At 31.6% G+C, this 19167-nt stretch overlaps 2 protein-coding genes across 3 annotated transcripts; one reads left to right on the plus strand and one right to left on the minus strand.

The window, feature by feature from the left end:
* The first annotated feature begins 716 nt into the window (after positions 1-716).
* LOC111301332 (homeobox-leucine zipper protein HAT22-like) lies at positions 717-3336 on the plus strand. 2 transcript variants are annotated; one of them, XM_089758213.1, is made up of 3 exons: positions 717-2448; positions 2562-2635; positions 2742-3336. In XM_089758213.1, the coding sequence occupies exons 1-3, from the start codon at positions 1990-1992 to the stop codon at positions 3022-3024; spliced, it is 816 nt and encodes a 271-aa protein (XP_089614339.1). In that variant the 5' UTR covers positions 717-1989; the 3' UTR covers positions 3025-3336. The 2 variants fall into 2 exon arrangements, with proteins under 2 accessions (XP_089614339.1, XP_022752662.2); XM_022896927.2 differs by having other exon boundaries at positions 721-2448; positions 2556-2635; positions 2742-3327.
* A 1356-nt stretch (positions 3337-4692) lies between these two features.
* On the minus strand, positions 4693-10991 carry LOC111280493 (homeobox protein knotted-1-like 2). The gene is made up of 5 exons (XM_022867992.2): positions 9942-10991; positions 9698-9820; positions 9403-9538; positions 5627-5880; positions 4693-5491 (listed from the first exon to the last, which is right to left on the minus strand). The coding sequence occupies exons 1-5, from the start codon at positions 10329-10331 to the stop codon at positions 5288-5290; spliced, it is 1107 nt and encodes a 368-aa protein (XP_022723727.2). The 5' UTR covers positions 10332-10991; the 3' UTR covers positions 4693-5287.
* Between the last annotated feature and the right edge of the window lie 8176 nt (positions 10992-19167).

The raw sequence follows: 19167 nt of genomic DNA on the forward strand, positions 1-19167 counted from the left end.
ATAACATGGAATCTCGATTCATCCATCCATGTCAAATGTTCAATAATGTGCTCATCTCTTTCTTTCTCTTCCTTCAAGAATTGTGTGAAAGTGGTAGGTCATATATATCATTTTCTCAGCGCAACAATTATTTGAACATGTGCAGGATCAACCCAAGGAAAGTTACATTTGAAAGCATGGACAGTTCACAGCAAAGCCTTGTTTTACCGATTTACAATAATCATGACCTTCTTTATATATTGGTTTTTGTATATTTTGCTAGGTTCAATTGCAATCGAATGACATCAAAAAAAATTGTCAGCTTATTTCAAATTTTTTTATTCCGGCATCCCATTATTGACTCTTATCTTGCAGTTCTCTCGACTGAACGTCGTTCTAAACAATTACCACAACATACTTTTGTTGGGAATATTAATTCAAATCTCATAAAAGATTTGTTTGAGATTTATTTAAGATTTGTCAGATATTGTTTGATGGACAAGAAGATTTGTAAAAGAAGAATTTCAAGAGAAAGAGGATTCTTAATAGGTAAGTTTGACTTGCAAGAGAAGAATTTTAAAAGAAAAGTGATTCTTAATAGGTAAGTTTGACTTACAAGAGAAGAATTCTAAGAGGAGAGAGATTCTTAATAGGCAAGTTTGTATGATTATAAATAGATGAAGTCTTTACAGGATTAGGTATGAGAAAAAAGATGTAAGAGAGTTGTAGGGTTTTATGGGATAGACACCCAAAAGAGTATTGGAACTCTACGTCTTATGGGTGTGTATGTTTATTTGTGAGTGGACTAGAGGAGACTGAGAGGTTCCACATAGGTATGATGTATGGGAGCAAATGGGTGTGTATGTTTGTTTGTGAGTAGACTAGAGGGGAGATGTATGTTTGTAATTCTTTACAACTAGTGGATCTTGTTTCTCATCCGTGAATGTAGGTCAGTTTGACTGAACCATATTAAATTGTTGTCTCTTGTGTATTTGATTTATTGTTTGATTTCGCTTCCGCTGATGTGAATGAATTTGAGGCTTTTAGCCCAACAACTTTAACCTCAACATTTACCGTCTCAAGTTGTCTGCTGTTGTTGGCTGCTTGTGTCCTCAGGTAGGAATTAAGTTAAGGTGATGTCCTGCAAGAATATTTGGATTTTGGGCAAGTTTACAGGAGTCTCTTTCTTGTTGGAGAAGTAAGGCATGTAATAACGGGGGACATTTTGGTGGTCTGCGACTAGGTATACATAGAAACACACAGCTGATGATTGGTCTCCATCTAATTCTATTATGAAACGTTGTCTCCTCTGATTTACCTCACTAAAATCAACATCATTGCCTGTAATTGACAATAATTGTTTAGCTATTTGTCTCCTCCTTTAATTAGCATGAAAGTTACTATATCAAAGTGTCTAAATTAAGTGAACTCAAGACTTTGTTTAAATGATTCGTAGAGTTATCTTTAAAAAATAATATTTAATATATTTAGAATTTGAATCCAGTATCTGTAACTTATTTCTCTACAAAAAAAATTGTGACCTCTTGTTAAAAAAATGTCTAAAGGTGCGAATTTAAATGAAAATCAATAGGTTCAAAAAGAAAAAAGAACGGTAAAAGAGTGGAATTATTCTCTTTTATGTGCTCTTTTGTACATCTCCACTTTCCATGTGATTCCATGCAGGCAATCCATTTCTATGCACTTGATACACTGTATTCTTGGCTCTTGGAGGGACAGAACGAGAGGGAAAGAGAGTTTTGGTTCCGAAAGGTTAACCTATGAGGATAAAGAGAGATGGGAATTTTCATCATTCACAACCAGATTCGTTAGTCTACTCATTTTCTTTGATTAATAATTCGTCCCAGGTCCCTGCTCCCCTTAACAAGTTCCCCTAATTAACACTCCTTCACCTCCTTCATTTCTCTCTAAGAATACCCTTTTTTTCTCCTCCTTAGCATCAAAGATTCTCTGCTAGTTAGCAGCTTTGGGCAACATTTAGTTTTAACCACAATGGGATTTGATGATCTTTGTAACACTGGCCTTGGTCTTGGTCTTGGTCTTGGTCTAGGTCTAGGCTGCCTTGTCAACCAAGAAAACTTTTCGCAGTCCCAACACCAACAAAAGAAGAAGAAATTGTTCCTGAAACATGATCAAATCTTTCCGTCTCTTACATTAGGTCCATCTGTTGATATATACCAATCTGCTAAAAAGATTGATGCCAGAAAAGTACATGGCGAGTCGAATGATTTGCACCAACAAGCCTCTTCTCTCAGTGCAGTATCTTCATTTTCTAACTCTAGTGTCAAGAAGGAGAAGGATTTTGGTGGTGAAGAGGTAGAATTGGAGAGAGTTTCTTCAAGGATCAGTGATGAAGATGAAGAAGGCAGCCCCAGAAAGAAACTTAGGCTTACCAAAGAACAATCTGCCATTTTAGAAGACAGCTTCAAACAACACAGCACTCTCAATCCTGTACACCATCTTCCTTTATTTCTCTTCTATTTAATGTTTATACACTTATATATATCTGCATATACGAGTTCTATTCTCTTATTTGGTGTTACCTTTTGTGTTAAAAGAAACAGAAGCAAGCTTTAGCAGAACAGCTCAATCTAAGGCCACGGCAAGTGGAAGTATGGTTCCAAAATAGGAGAGCCAGGTTTCTTCACTGACCATATATGTCTTGGTGGAGTTTGTACTTGATCTTGTTATGGTTGAGTTTTTTTCCCCTTATTTTTTATTCTCTTTTTCCTTCCTTTACACAGGACAAAGCTGAAACAGACCGAAGTAGATTGTGAGTTGCTGAAGAAATGTTGTGAAACACTAACAGAAGAGAACAAGAGGCTGCAAAAGGAACTGCAAGAGCTTAAATCATTGAAACTGACAGCATCCTATTATATGCAGCTGCCTGCAGCCACCCTCACCATGTGCCCTTCCTGTGAGAGGATTGCCAATGGCGGTGAAGACTCTTCGACGTCCAGCCCTTTTACAATAGGACAAAAATCTCACTTCTTGAATCGCTTCACTCACTCATCTACAGCCTGCTAGACAACTTGTTGAGGCCATAGAACAGTTCTAGTTTTGTTCAAGGCTTTTGCGTCAAATATAATATATATTTCCTTTACAAATTAAATATTTGTACATACTTGGCAAAAAAATGAGAAGATTTTGTTCTTCTCATCTGTTTGAAAAATTAATTAATTACTATCCTTAATGATTTTGATTCATTTAGTGAAGCTAGACTACATTGTAAGAGGCATTGAGAAATGGAGAATTATTTCCTTTTCAACAGATTAATGGTGCTGTAATTTATTGGTTGGTATTTTCTTAAATGTTACACATTCTGTGTCTTTTTTTCCTTCTGGACTGCTTTGCCATATGTATATAGTATCTGTTGAAATATGCCATTGATCCACCTTGCAATTCCTTAGTTGATAGCAACCACCTATCGGCTAAAAATTAGCTTTGCTATAGCTTTTGGTCAGGAAGAAATTAACTTATTGGTTGAAAGGCAACTCACTAGAAATTGCCTCAAGTTGCTTAATGAACAAGAAAGAGAAACAAAGAGGAATGCAAGGACCCATCATTTTTGCTCTTAAAGTAAGAGGAATTTCGATAGAAAGATTTGAACTAAACCCTTCGAATTAATATATATATATATATATATATATTCATTAAAAATCAAATGCCCAGGTGTAAAGTTTAATTTTGGATATATATAACCTGATCTGAATGAAAATGTATAGATGATAAATGTATAATATAATGTTTTTATCTAAAAGATAAAGATACATAACATAATGTCAATAATGTGATAAGAATTATATATTAATCATTAATTTCACAACGAAGTAGTGATACAGGTGGACATACATCCATTTCATATGTATGATAAAGAAAACCATAAGGAAATGTTAAAGATTATTAGAGATGAGATAACGTTGCAAAGGTTTTAAACGTAAATGATATGTATGAATAAGAGAAAGAGAGATGCACAGAAAGCTACGTTTAAACTAAAATAATTAAGATCTGATGAAGTCGATAATCATGTGTTTTATAATTGATTATTTAAGTAAAATTTGACTTCGGCTTTCTTGGATTGTTTTAAATGGTTAGTGTCAAATATTCATTAATTGGGTTTTTTAAGCTTATCTCCACTTATCTTAAAGCTGCCAATAGGACATTCATGTTGGACAAGACTGCGGTTTTTGACATTCAAACAATATGGTGGTGAATTATCATCATCATGATAATAAGAAGATTGATTTTCTTGCTGTTTTCTTACCGTGTATGTTGATCAAGTTGGGGGGACTTTGGAGGTTTCCATGGTTGCTAACGTGTTGCTTAAGTTTTCAATGTATTATTTTACTAATTCGAAGACAGAGACCTATGAAGTTTTGTTCGACATGTTTGATAATGTCTCTCAATTACTTTTTCTTTTTCTTGGAGTGGCACGTTTTAGCAGGTGTTGGGGAGACATTGAAGGCCCTTTAAGTTGTTTAAAGGCAACATTGAATTACCTCCCAACAAACCAGAATATTGGACTCGCTGCTCAAAATAAAAGATTCAAATCCTCTCTTCCCAACCCAAAAAAAAAAAAAAAGGGAAAAGAAACTCCTTTGACGAGAACAAGATACATACCATTGCATGTTATGACTGGAAGATATCTGCACATATGTTTGTATATATATATATATATATATATGGAAAAAAGAGTCAAAACAAGTTCTAAGATGTATACATATATCAATATGAGAGAAAAGTGTAAGATAGCATCCAGCTGATTGAAGCTGGCAAGGCTTAGGACAGATGAAGATCGCAAGTACTACAACTTCATTAACTGATCCGTTCATACTTTCTCACTATATACACTTAACAGGTAGTACTGCCCCATAAAGACTTCAACTTTAGATTACATGATTACATCTGTCTGGAAGCAATAGCTCCTTACATACTTTTCACTTTCAGAAAGCAATACAGTTACAAAGAAGGAAATCATACCTTCTAACATAAGAAAGCAAGGCAAACATCCAGAATCCGGTGCAAAGGGCACAATATTGACGATTAAAATCCCCACCGTCAATGATCGTCACGATGAGTAGGCATGCACCAAATTATAAAGATGTTTGATATTCAATGATACCAGATTAAGTTGTTGGGCTTCCCTGATTTCTATCAAATGAAAAGAAACTTCCAAAGACTAAAAGATCTCATATACTATGAGTTATATGACTGCAATGTAACTAAACAAACACTCACAGATATAACTTCCTGCAGAGACACGTAACCTATAATGCTGTATTGCACATTATCATGGCCCCAAACGGTAAGGACCATCACCCATGTAGTGACCATCCATATATAGAGCTGCATTCTGTGGATGCAGACCATCCATCACCATGAATTGCATGTCTTCAGAAGGTTTCCAGTGACGCTTCCTTTGATTTATGAACCAATTATTAATTTGTTTCTGGTCCAAACCAGTTGATTCAGCCAATGCCACCTTCTCTGTCTCCTATGGGATTAACACTGGGATTTTTAGCACGCCAAGAAAAAACTAAAAAAATAAAGTGGAAATTCCAATAGCATAACAATTTATTGCGGGTAGTAGAAAGACAAGAATTTGGCTTAAATGAGGATATATACATACCGAAGGGTATGGCCATTTATAGTGCAACTCCCACCAACTAAGCAGCTTCTGTCTAGCTTCTTTGGGTAGTTTCCCTTTCTTCTTTTTCTTGGAGAGTTCTTGCTTGAGACTACTTAAGTAACCACTATATTTCCTCAATAGGTGGTTCTTCAGCTCTCGATCTTCAGCACGTGGATCAATTTCAGGTAGTTCGGTTTCTCCACCACTGTTGTCTTGATCTTCCTCAGATGAACCAACTCCTTCACACTTCTCATCTGTTCAATGTTTAATAGGAAAGTGCATTTGACTTAAAAATAAGCACTTGACTAGACCGAATAGTGCAGGGAATTTTCATAACAACAATATTCTGTCCGATTATAACTATCTTGACAAACATAATCATCGGATTCAAGAATCAACGCAATATATACAGTGCACATAATTTTTTCATCAATATTCCTTTGCAATTACAACTATCTTCTAAAACATTATCATCGGATTCACAAAATCAGTTGCAATATATACTATGTATTAGATATTTGATTTAAGCAGCTGAGACTTCAAATCAAAAGGACACTAAAATTTTATTAAACAATAATAGGTAATCACTACCCATATCAACTGGTCTTCAACAATTTGAATTTCTTCAAAGAAGTCTAAAACTATTTCTCATAAATAAATTCCATTAGTTAACATTTTATGGCTTCTTTTATTTCATCTTCCTAGATTTTTCAGTTAAGGAAGTGACCAATTCAAACAGAAGTCCTCTCAAAGATATATAGCAATAAGAGTGATGGCACATACATGTAATTCAACTGTTGCTCAATTTAGGTAGGGGTATAAACGAACCAAAAGTTAACGAACATGGCTATATTCGTGATCTGTTCATTTGTTAAGGTTAATAAACGAACATAAACTGCACATATTCACAAAGTATTCATCAAACTTTCTATTAGTTTTCACAAACAAACCAAATATGACCGAATTTTGCTACGTTCAGGATTTATTCGTTTAATTAATAAAAACATTAAAATGTTGTTCGCATCGTTTAACGGATATAAATAAACAAAAACCAAACATATTCACAAACTGTTCTTCAACTGTTTGTTTACACCCCTAAATTTACGCAAAGGTCAGGAGCCACAAATAGATAAGTCAGACAGACTGTAGGATAGTGGAAAGAAAGTAAAGGAGAAAGAGTGAGTTGCCTATTCAATCTAGTGAAAGATGACCAAATAAGAATATAGCTCACCAAACTTATAGTGCAGTGAAACTGTGTCCAAGATAGCTACAACAGTAAACTTAATAAAAAACCCATCAATATTGCCAAAGAGAAGAAGGTCCATAAGTAGTGTTTGAGAAAGAGCTAGATAACATCAGTATTAACTAAGTCACAACTTTCTTGCAAGGCCACCCCATTCTTAAGATGACAAGGTCACCGTTAGAAGCATGCACAGATGCTCCCATTAGCATAAGCAAATTAAAACGACAAGGATCTCATAAATTTAGCCCTTTGAAGGGAATAGCTTGAATCAGAACTTGGGTCATTCGCATCATGTTGGCATCAATAATGAAGGAACCACTCAACTATTCCTTCAACCTTCTTTACTGCCTTTTTTGTAGAATAACATCCTATTCTAATAGCTTTAGTTGGAATACACGACCATCATTGCCTTAGATACAAGGGGAAATTAACTTGTGACTGATTTAATAAGAATGCTGCAGAAGGATCCTATATAGAAAAATCAAATTTACCAAAGATTATGGCACTAAACTATCAAATGCTCAACTTTTTCAATCATGTGGACACATAAAGATCATAATTCACAAAAAATTTCTGAACTATAATCTATAGCATGAACACATGGAAATCAGTAAAATCATAAGAAAGTGGGATGCGAATGATTGAAAAAATTAGTGCGATAATGCTCTCAACTTGAATCAAACATGAATTAGTTATGCCGTCGAGTGAGACTTGCAATGATGCACCAACATCTTTGCTACTCTAACTTCACATCATATATAACTTGTTCAAAATCAAATAATCTTTCACACCATCATCAGCATCCGTACTCAAATTCCAACAGTCAAGGATGTAAAAGGCTCAAAGCTATCATGCAAATATTAGGAAATCCTAGCGGTACTTTCCAATCCATGTTGCATTCAAGGTTTTAAACTTGACAGGCTTCTCAAGTTGGGCCAACAAAGAGTCCGAACAATTTCTACTAGACAAAATCTGGCACTAACAAACATGATTTCAAAACATCATCTTGACAACTAACCTGACAAAAGATTTGCAATTTTCATAATAAAGATTAGCCAAGAAAGTATGCATTTGGAAAGTATGACAAATAGATTAATGCCATTACCTTGAACAAAAAAAAGGACCATAAATTAATACCAACTATCCAGAGAGAAAACAAGGGTATCCATCCAAATTCAGCACAAATTCATACACATATACAATGATCAGCAATTAAAAACAATTCATGGGAAATTGCCAATGCTTCTATAGACTATAATCATAGTTAATTAATACAAATTTTACCATCAAAGGAGATCTCTTCTGCACCACTCTTAGCGGGATTTTCTCTCACCAAAATCAGTGCTTTGAATCATTTTTCTGATTCATTTATAAGGCTAAATTTGGAGTGAAACATGCTACAACGACTTGAGCATACTTACCTAGAAATCATCAGAATCCTCCCACCCTTCCCCCAAAGACAAACAAATGCTAAAAAGAAAATTCTGCCTAAGTTTCATACTAGCTAGTAACGAAGCTGGTTTTTAATTAATATTGCTTCATCGTTTAGGCAGCTTTAGAAAATTAGAAATAAAAATATATAAAAAGCTCAACTGTAAGTGACAAAACCCCTCCCCCCCAACAAAAGAAATGCTGTATTTTCTACCAAATCCGTACAGTCTACATAGGGTAGCACTGATATGAACAGCATCCTATGTTCTCCAATTTTCCTAACCTTTATATAATTTTATTTCTCAGAAAATAAAAACACAGCTATTGTTTTAAACGAAGAACAACTCGGGAAAAGACGACAATAATGATACCATTCGTCGCCTGGAGGTATATATTTATGTGCAAAACCCCAGGGAAACAGAATCAGATTTAGCAGAACTAAATAGAATACAGTATCCAGATTTTGGGAAGAAAAAACAAACACTAAAACAAGGAATGGCTTTGTCAGAGATCATTAAAAAGCTAACCCCATCAGAGAAAAGCCAACGTCTGATTTTTATTATATATAGCCAGCAATAGTATAAAGCCATAAACCCAAGTGCATATAGATATTGCAATCAATTTATTACTATAGAGTCGTGATTATGTAGGGTTTGCCAAGCTAAATAAATACATAGAGCATACTTTTTCTTCACTGTTGGGTCTTCTTCTCCGTTTTTATGGATCTAATTTTTATGGGCTTTTTTTCTTCTTTGGTATTGGAAGACGTGATTTGGGTCAAAGTTTTTTTATTTTTTTTTCCTTCACTGGGAAAGAGAAGCAATGGCAAATGAATGAATGAGAGAGACATAGCTAGGCTCGGTTCTACAATTTCCAAAGGAAGCCTGGCAACTTAGACTAACAGTGCGACAGTACAAATTACAAAGGCACAATTAATCCCATCTCTGCAACGTCGATAAAATTTTTGTTCTATTCTTCTGTTTCCTTTTCCAGGCTAGGCATTTTAGGCAAAGGAAAGCAAAGCGCATAAACGTTATCATCTTCAGGAATGTGAATATATACAAAAGCGTGCGCGGATAGTAGGAAAAAGAAAGAAAGGTACCAGAATTGAAGATCCGCACGGGACCATTGCTGAGCATGTTAAGTTGAGCCTCGATCCTCCGCATGAAATCCAATGCTTCTTGTATTGGCCTTGTTAGTTCCTCTCGATATTTCACCAACATGTCACAATAAGCTTCCTGGGTTTGTGGATCCACAATATTTTTTGAGTTAGAAAAAAGTACTGAACGGAACAAGGCGTTTGTCACTAAACCCCAAAAGTAATCAGAAGCAAAAGAAGAAGGTTCATGTGAAACAAAGGACCAAGATTTGAGTAGGGTAAAGAGAAACAAAATCACCATAAACTGATCGAGTTCCGGGTCTTTGGAGTTGTCTCTCGACGTCACTGAAGATCGCTGCCTTGCCTCGAACTCTTGTCGTGCAGCTGCTAGCCGGTCTACTACTTCAGGCGGAGCTCCAACCTATATGAAATAAAGTATAAAAGATTGCGGTGAGAGAGAGAAAGGGTCAATGATTTAATCGAATTCTCTCGAGTTTGAAGCAAGTTTTGTCTTCATCCAATATACTTTTGTGGTGACTCACCTTTTGGCAATCCATGTAAGCTTCCAAGAGGCTAGAGTACTGAGGATGAGCAATGATCTTGGCTTTGATAGCTTCTACTTCACTGGAGCTTTCATTCCCTTCTTGTTGGTGATGAATTGCTTGATGCCCTCTCAACAAAGGGTACTGAAATTTCTGGCCATGTTGTGAAGTACTAGCTTCAGTTTTCACAATTGGGTGTGCCTCGGATTGATAGCACTCGCTTGATTGAAGATGGAAGGGAGTTAAAGGCATCTGGGTCTGCTGATTAGTCACGTTAGAGCCACTACTTGCTCTCCCATATGGAGAAGAATTTGGTGCGAGAACTGGAGATGCGTACAAGAAATTTCCCCTCGGGTTACCATTCTCGTTTAGCTGATTATATTCTTCCATTGATTTTTATTTGTTTTTTGAACAAAACCAAGTGAGCCAAACTAGCCAAAAAAATTCAGACAAAGAAAACGTAAAACCCTAAAGAACGAAGTAGCGTATAGCAATAGAAACCCTAAAGAGTATAGCTAAGATACCTACTGATCATTTACTGCAAAAAGTCTACCATTTTCACATCAAATGACTAGACTTGAACTTTGGATTAATAAGGGAAGAATATCGAAATTCTTTACAGTTTTATGTCAAGGAGGCCTTGAAGTGAAAATTGCACCAAGACTTGCACATGTTAAGAGAAGATCAACAAAAATAGCCAAAAAAATTCCGAAAAACCAAGATATAAACTGAGAATTTTGAAATGATCTGACAAAGGTTGAACGCTAGGAAGGAGAGGAGAGAAAGGGGAAGCTGAAGCCTGAACTGGCAAGCGGACTGCTTAGCTTTGGGTCGTTGACAAGACGTTGTTTGTTGAAAGAAAAAGAAATATTTGAAAATTAATAAAGAGAAAGAAGGCCAAGAGATAAGGCAATTTGGATTTGTAGATTTTTCTTCCTTTGCTTTCTCTCTCTTTCCCTCTCTCCTTTATAGTAATTTTATTATTTGCACTTCCTCCTCGTGGACGAACCATATTTTTTTCTCTGATATTTTAGTTGCTTTTTGGGTTTCTCCTTAGCCATCCCTTCCTTTCTTGCTTGTTCTTAGACTGAAAGGATTGAACAAAAATTTAGTATTCATTAATGTCTAAAAATTTTTGTAGTATTGAATTTTTTACGTAAAGAAACATGTTATTTAATTTTTCAGATCAAACAAACATAATTTTGAATTTTATTTTTTAAAATATTATATTAAATTAAAATTTTAAAATAAATGTTTTGAAATAATGATTAAAATTATATTAATTTGACTACAAAAATCTATAAAAAATAATTGTTTTGAAACGAATGGGATTACATCAATCATTCAATCAATCAGATTGGTTTTCTCTTTAAAATAAAAAATTTAAACTATATTTTAATCCACTGATTTTTATACTATAGTAGTAATAATTTTATTTGGATGTTATCATTTTGGGTAGAATTTTTGGAATAGAAACGGTAAAATTGAACCTAAAATATAGGCTTTGCATATAATTTTATGGATCATAACAGGTATGATTGAAGTAGGTTTTTTTTTAATTTGATTTAATTATATATAATATTTAAATTTGATTTGATTTAATTTTTAAGTTTTTTATATTTGAATTTGATTTGATATGATATTACATAAAATTATATTTGATTCGATTTAAATTTAATAAAATATCTTTTTAAAATTATAAAATATTATTTTTTTAACTTAAAATTATATATAATTAATTAATTAAAAAATAATTTATATATATTAAATCGGATTAAATTTACTTAAAATTTTATTTTAATTTTTTTTATCATCAAACTTAATCCGATATCTTTTTTTCTTTTGAAAATTAACTTTAAAAAATTAAATCAAAGTAAAATTTATCAAATACAAATCAATCTGTACGTATATTATATAGAATTCTAAAAGCCCCTTTTAAAAATTTGTTAAGGTCGTTAATTTGGCTATACTATTATTTATAGTATTAATAAAACATTTATATATAATATATATAATATTTTTCGAGACCAATTCATCACTTTCCTTTTTCATACTTGTTAATTATTTTTTAAACATTTTTCTAATTTAATGAATTATTTTCTACCGTTAAATTTTTCTTTAAAAAAGGAAAAGATATTTGTTAAATCGATAGATTTGTTTTAGGCCAATTTAAATAGATAGATTCTCTGTTAGTCAATTTGATGATGTTTATCAGCATTTGTCACTTAAACTTTCATCTTTTCGGCATGGAATTATTCTTTTGTCAACATTTTTTTTTTGTGGGGGGTTCTGAGGTGATGCCAAGTTGAGAAGACTAAATGAGCATAAGACTTTAGAACCTCTAACTCAAAAGTTTTAATTAAAGTTCAAGCATTGCCATTGAATTTTCGATTTAGATATATATTAAGGTTATTTATTTATAATTTTTTTAGTATGTGTAATCTCATTAAAAAATAAACTACATTTTCTTATTACTATTACAAACCCATTGGATATTAGTAAATATAAGATTACTAATTTGTCCATAATTAAATGATTTATATGTAAATTATTAAATTCTTAATTTTAATAATTATATTTCATACTGTTTTTCTTGGCCTCTTTTCTTTTCCCTTTCTAATGCTGTCTCCTAGAGAGTACAAAATCACCATTATAAAAACAAATCCTTTAAGAATGATATATGTAGGGCACTTGATGTTTCACTTATTTCCCTACTCGGAGAGTTTTATTATATCAATAGGACAAATCAGCAAATAAAATTATATATTACGAAGAAAATTTTCTTTAATTCCTTATTATTATAATATTAATATGCTAACAAATCTATCATGCTTTATGTCCACTAAATGTGGAACAATGCAATATGTCATTTTGTTCTTGGCAACCCATTTTTATATTCCATAAGTGGGTTAGCATTGGAACAATTACTTCTCTTTCAAGTATCATCCACTCAACCACCATATAAACATACCTAATAAAGCAGTATGTATTTCTATTTATGGCTTCCAAATCCAATAATTCATCATATTCATTTTTTATAACTGAATACAAAAAGCCAAAAACAAGATAGAATATATCTTATATTAATTTAATATCATGAACCTATTTTAATCATAGCAATTGCATCATGCATCCACCTCAAAACCTTTTTCCCAACCACCAAAGTGTGTATTAAGAACACAAATTCTTGAAAAAAAAAGTATATGTTTTTTATATTAATAATGTGACTTCATGGCCTGGTTTGTGCAAGCATAGAAGGGCATGTGGTAGCTTTGAAGAAGAAGATTAGAAGGAGAGATGGAAGATCCGTATATTTTTTTAACTATAAACACTGAAAAAAGAGCCATTGGTTTCAGTCTGACCGAACTCTACTGTTTTTTATGACCATTTGGCAGCAAAGCACGTGTGATTTGAGGTATGGAACATAAACCCAGAGAGCAAAAACGAGGAAAAAAAAAGCTCCTGGCCCTAAAAGAGCTTTGTCTAAGTGGCCTGGCCTCCTTTGGCTCTCTGTATCGAGGAAATAGCTGGCGGCGACGCCCATTAATGCTCCCTCCCCATCATCTATCTCTCCGTTTCAACAAAACGTATTATACATTCAACATTGAAATACATAATAATGATATATATTTTTTAATTCCACTTACTATACTCTCTGACATTACAAATATAAAAGGCGTTAGAGAGACAAAGAGAGACCCACAGGCTATAACACAGCCTCCCCCCAGCGAGAGTCGCGCGCTATAGTGGGGGGGCCAAAATGTTGAAGAGCGCTGTCGATGGTTCTGGTTTGCTTTGCGATGCTTTGCTTGCGCTTTCTTTTTGGTTTTTTTAATATGCATAGAACCTTTCTGAAGAGGATTGGACATGTCTAAGCTCAAACAGAAACCTTGCAGGGAAAAGGGTGGTGCTAGTGAAGTAGGCAGGTACCCGATATTCATTTGTCATTCACTGAATTCAGTCACGGTGCTGTTCCTCGCCTCTTCCCTATGCACTATTCTCAAATAGTGTATGCACTCACTCGGCTGCCAATGCCCACCAAAAATTCCTCGACTAGTTTCAAGTTCTTTCAATAATGATCATTGCAAGTTACCCTGAGTTTCTTCTTATTTTATTGGCATCAACTTTTCCATCATCAAATTCGGCTACATTTTTTTCTAATAGGAAGTAAATAGTGCTAAGAAAAGATTCAAATAATTTGGATGAGGGTTTGTCATGGATTAGTTATGGCGAGTTTGGAATCAATTGCACCTTCAATGGGAATTCAGTTATAATGAAAAGATGTATCTATGACAATCTTTAAAACCAAATGGAATTGTGATGTAGTGCAATTTATATTGATTATTTACATTTTTTAATTTTTTTTATTTTAATTATTTGATTTCAAAATGATAAAAATAATTTTTTATTTAATACAAAAATAAATTTATTATATTAATAAATTAATAAATTTTTTTATATAACAAATAATAAATAATTTTTATTATTTATTAATTAAACTAATATTTTATATAAAAATATTTTTTAATTATTTATTAATTTTATAAATGTTAAATAATTATAAAATTTTTATTAATCAACATCTTTAATAATTATTTTTTTACTTTATTTAATTTATATTATTGCTATTATTATTTATTTAAATATATATTTTATCATTATTTTAATTTAATTATTATAATAATTAATTTCATATTTATCGTTACTTTTAATTTTACAAAAACTTATCCTAAAGTCCATCCAAACGTAACTTTAGTCTAATCAGTTTTCATGGTAATTCTGCAAGTTGCTTCTCATTTTGATGACTTTTGGCTGAAGACTATTGATCAATTATCTTCATTTTTATATACTTACAACTATTACAGGGTGGAGGGTTTTGAGTTCATCCTCTACATTGTCTATTATTGGTGCTAACCTTTGGCCAGTCAAATCATCATTGTCAATCATCATTTGAATGAGCTGTTCCTGTCATATCAGCCAGTAACAAGTTAGTGCAAGGAAAAAAATCCATGGACCATAACACTAGTGTTCTAAATTTTAAAAAAGAATTGTGGTAAACGGTGAACCATTTAAAATTGTTAAAATGTTTGATCTTTACATAACATTTTGTTAATAAAATAGTCAAAAAGATCGTTAATTTTACATATATATATATATATATATATATTGATAAAGTGAAGTGACACATCAACCTCCAATATTTCTGAGAGATATCATTGCGAAAACATTAATTTTGAGCTTTAGAGAGAGAGATAGCTTTGAATTAACATTCCTTGGTTTGCCTCCGGAAATCAAGCAAAAAAGGCAAATGTTTAATTGAAAATATTGTTGCCATGGCAATCTTGAAAGAGAGTGACACAACTTCCGGGGTTGAAAAAAAAGAAATGCATGTCCCATTGGCATTTTGATAACTAAAGGTTGGTGAAAGGCCAAACTACAAAGGCAGCTGCTAGCCTGCAACAGCTTGTTTTTCCCCTTTGTGAAGACATAAAAAAGCACTTTGGGTTGCCAATAATCTATTTATAATTAACATTTTTTTCATTATTAATCTAATAAATAGTAACCAAGTTCCTAACAATTTTGAATAATTTGTGTAGAATTGCATATCAAATCACATACATAATCATTAATTTAAGATGAAGGAAGTTGTTAATAATCTTAAAATCGACAGGGAAATGACTGAAACATGTAATTAGCAAATAATTATGGGAAGCTTATCTTTTAAGAGATCCTCAATGACAAGAATCCAAGGTGATAACATTTGTCATTTGATTTTGATTTTTTTTTTTAATTTATTTTGTGATTCCATTTAGACAAAGTTTAAATTGTCTCACGTGGAATCATATGGAACACTTATACTTAGATTTGATTTGGTAGATATAGGTAAATAGGATCATTAATTTTTGTCTTTGATCCTCCTTCCAGCTGCTTAGCATTTAACTTAATATTGGCGACAAAGCTAAGTTAACACAGCAGTCATTTTTGCTTTTTTTAGGTGAATATTCCATCTTTATGTCTGCTAATAAAACTAATAAAGATTTTTTTTAATTTAATTAATTTATATTATACTTTTTAATAGATGATATTTAATAAATTTTTAATCTAAATTTTAATATTTGTAATTTTTTTATATCATCAAATTGTAATATTATATATACTTACAATAATAACATCAAGTTTTATATCTCATAACTCTACAATAGTTTATATGAAAAGCAAAAAAAAAAAAAAAATTATATTAAGTTATAGTTTTGAATTTTTTTATGCTATTAATTTTTGTAAAAAAATAATATTTTTATTTATTTCATTAACCATCATATAATTTTTTATTATTTATATCCACATATTTCATGATCTACTTATAGATTTTTCCAATCCGGATGTTAATTTCTCTACATTTTACATTCCCAAATTATATCAAACATTCTCTCTCTTTTTTTTTAAATTCAAATTATTTTTAATTATTTTATTTTTTATTTATCTTTTATAATCTTATCATGCATTTATCTAAATATCTTCATCCCATCATTTTTTTTCTTATATCGTTTCTCAACTACTCAACACTCAATCGATTTAATAATACAAATCTTACAGTTATAACAAAAAATATATATTTATATTTCTCACCAAAATAAGCTTAGGATTGTAACTAAAGTTTTACTAATAAAGGGTCCCTTCATACAAAAAAAAGAAAAGACGTGTGGTTTATATTTAATCACATCTAATTAAACACAGTTATAATCACTAATTTAGCATTGACTAAAGGAAAATTAGAGGGGCTCTTCACACTAATTATTCCAAGCTTACGAAGAAGGGAAAGGTGGGTGGTTTATATTTAATCACGCCTAATTAAACACAGTTATAATCATTAATTTAGCATTACTAAAGGAAGATTAGAGAGGCCTTTCACACTAATTATCCCAAGCTTTTAAGAGTTGGAAACCTTTCCTCATTTCTATTTTCACCGACATAAAGGTTTTCAGCATTAAATGAAGAATTTTGTTGATATTTAGGTTAAAAGCCATATAAATATAAAAGAAATGTGTGATTTAAACAGTAGATGTCAAAATTATAAAACAAAAAAAATATTTATAGATTTATTTATATTAATGTGAATTTTCATCTGATCATCAACAGCTCAGAGTTATAAACAAAAAAAAAAAATGTTGTTTCATAAAAAAAAATATTTATTCATATTGATGTAACTGTTCATCTGAACATCAGCAGAATCCTCCATTTAATATTGAAAAAGAAAATCCAAATCCCCAAATTGGATTTCATCGTGTGAAATTCATTTAAGGTTTCTTATTTTAATATTTATAAAGTTAGATGCTCTTAATTTATTGCTTAATTTCCTTTTTTTGCAAATAGTAAATTGAATTAAAAAGCTCTAAACCCCACGCAAATTATTCTTTTTTTTTAATTATTTTTTGGTATGATCTTCTTCATATTTCATGTAATCGACGACAACCTCATAGTCAAAACGCACTATATTTCCCCCTTTTAACTATTCTTCCTTCCCTTCCATTCATTTTTTTAGTGATATATCTTCTTCACACCAAAAAATTTTTTTTTTTCCTAGAGTAAGTACGTACACGTAACGATCTCTTCAAACATATTAAATTTGCATGGGCCTTAAAAAAAATTCTAAGCTAATCCCATGCATAAGCACATGATAGAGATTATAGTAATAAGATTTACCTGTTTCAGAAAAAGGTTAATAAAGAAGAGGGGGGAGGGGGAATCTTCTTCCTTCTTTGATTTGCACTTTGAAAAATTTTGAATGCCCATCATCATCATAATGCAGGCAGATCTATACTAAATAAATTAATTTGTGATGTCAATAGCCATTAGTCACAGAAAATTTATCTATACAATAATTATAATAATATTCTTATTCTATATATATAGTCGTACCCACTCAATCTTCAATTTTTTTGGTCTAATTCCTTTTGATTGTGCTTTGCCTTTCGTGGCAAATGGCAATGCTAATAATGGGGATAAGCATTCGTTTTATGATATTGACCAATACATCATATATTAATATATTGAGAGGAGTTCAAAGGAATACCCACTTGTTTATTAATTAATAAATCATTATAATAATATATATTTTTGTCTAAAACAAGTAAGATTATTTGAAATTGGGACAGAATCTCCTCCACCTATAATTTTTCTTTTTTTAGAAAACCCTATTTATAAAAAATTAATAAAATTATAACGTATCCCCCCCCCCCCCCAAAAAAAAAAAAAAACTTTGTTTGATGAGTTTTGATTGAACTAGTAATTATATGGTCATTTATGTAACAGGGTATACTAGGAATTTTCGATTTTTGGTCATGGCATTGAAGGAAAGTATATATCTTGATTAGATTTTTTAAATTTTTATTAAAAAAATTATAAATAAATATGAATTCGATATTTGGTATTTAATTCAATTGATTAATATAATCGTTTTTAATATGTAACATTTAATAAATTTAAGATTCAAATTTTAATATTTACAAATTTTTTGTTATTTTTAAACTATGAATTTTTTATATATAAAAAAATATAAAAAACAGCTAACTTAAACTGGATTCCAAATGGCAATTAAAAGTAGCGCAAGGGGTTTTGATTATAGATTTTCAAGTTAAAAAAAAAAGGTAACTTAAAGACTAATAATTAAGTCAAAAACATGTTGAAATGAATCAAACTCTTCTCGTTATAACTTTTTATTATTCCTATAAATATATGGCTAGTTTGTTTATGTTGGATTATTGTTGGGTTATGATTTACATTTTCCAAATTTCATCAAAATGTAGTTTCATACTTTCATTAGCCATCCACTGACTCAAGTAAACGTTTCTTTGACATCTTTTTCACCTATGCTGCCACCTTATCAAGAAAAGTAGTAGATATCATAGAGACCAAAATGAAAGTTTATGCATGAAACGTAAAACAAAATGTCTTTCTAATGCAGGTGTATATTACTGTTGCATGTTGAAAGCCTTTGCATAATAATTTGTGGTGCTGTTCTTACTCTATGTGACTAGAGCTAGGGCTAGGAGCCTTTTTTATTTGGCCATTTATCTAATTTTGTCCCACTTGGGGATTAAATCATTAAAACCCAACGAGGAAACAAGATAAATCAAATTCAGTTCAAATGTTCAAGTGGGATTTTCATTTTTTCTCAAAGGAAACAGCTAATTATAGCTCATTTTGCTTTGATTACCTAAAAAGAATT

Source organism: Durio zibethinus, chromosome 3 (assembly GCF_047325235.1).
Source record: "Durio zibethinus cultivar Kanyao isolate XHJ-2024 chromosome 3, ASM4732523v1, whole genome shotgun sequence".
Taxonomy (NCBI): Eukaryota; Viridiplantae; Streptophyta; class Magnoliopsida; order Malvales; family Malvaceae; genus Durio; species Durio zibethinus.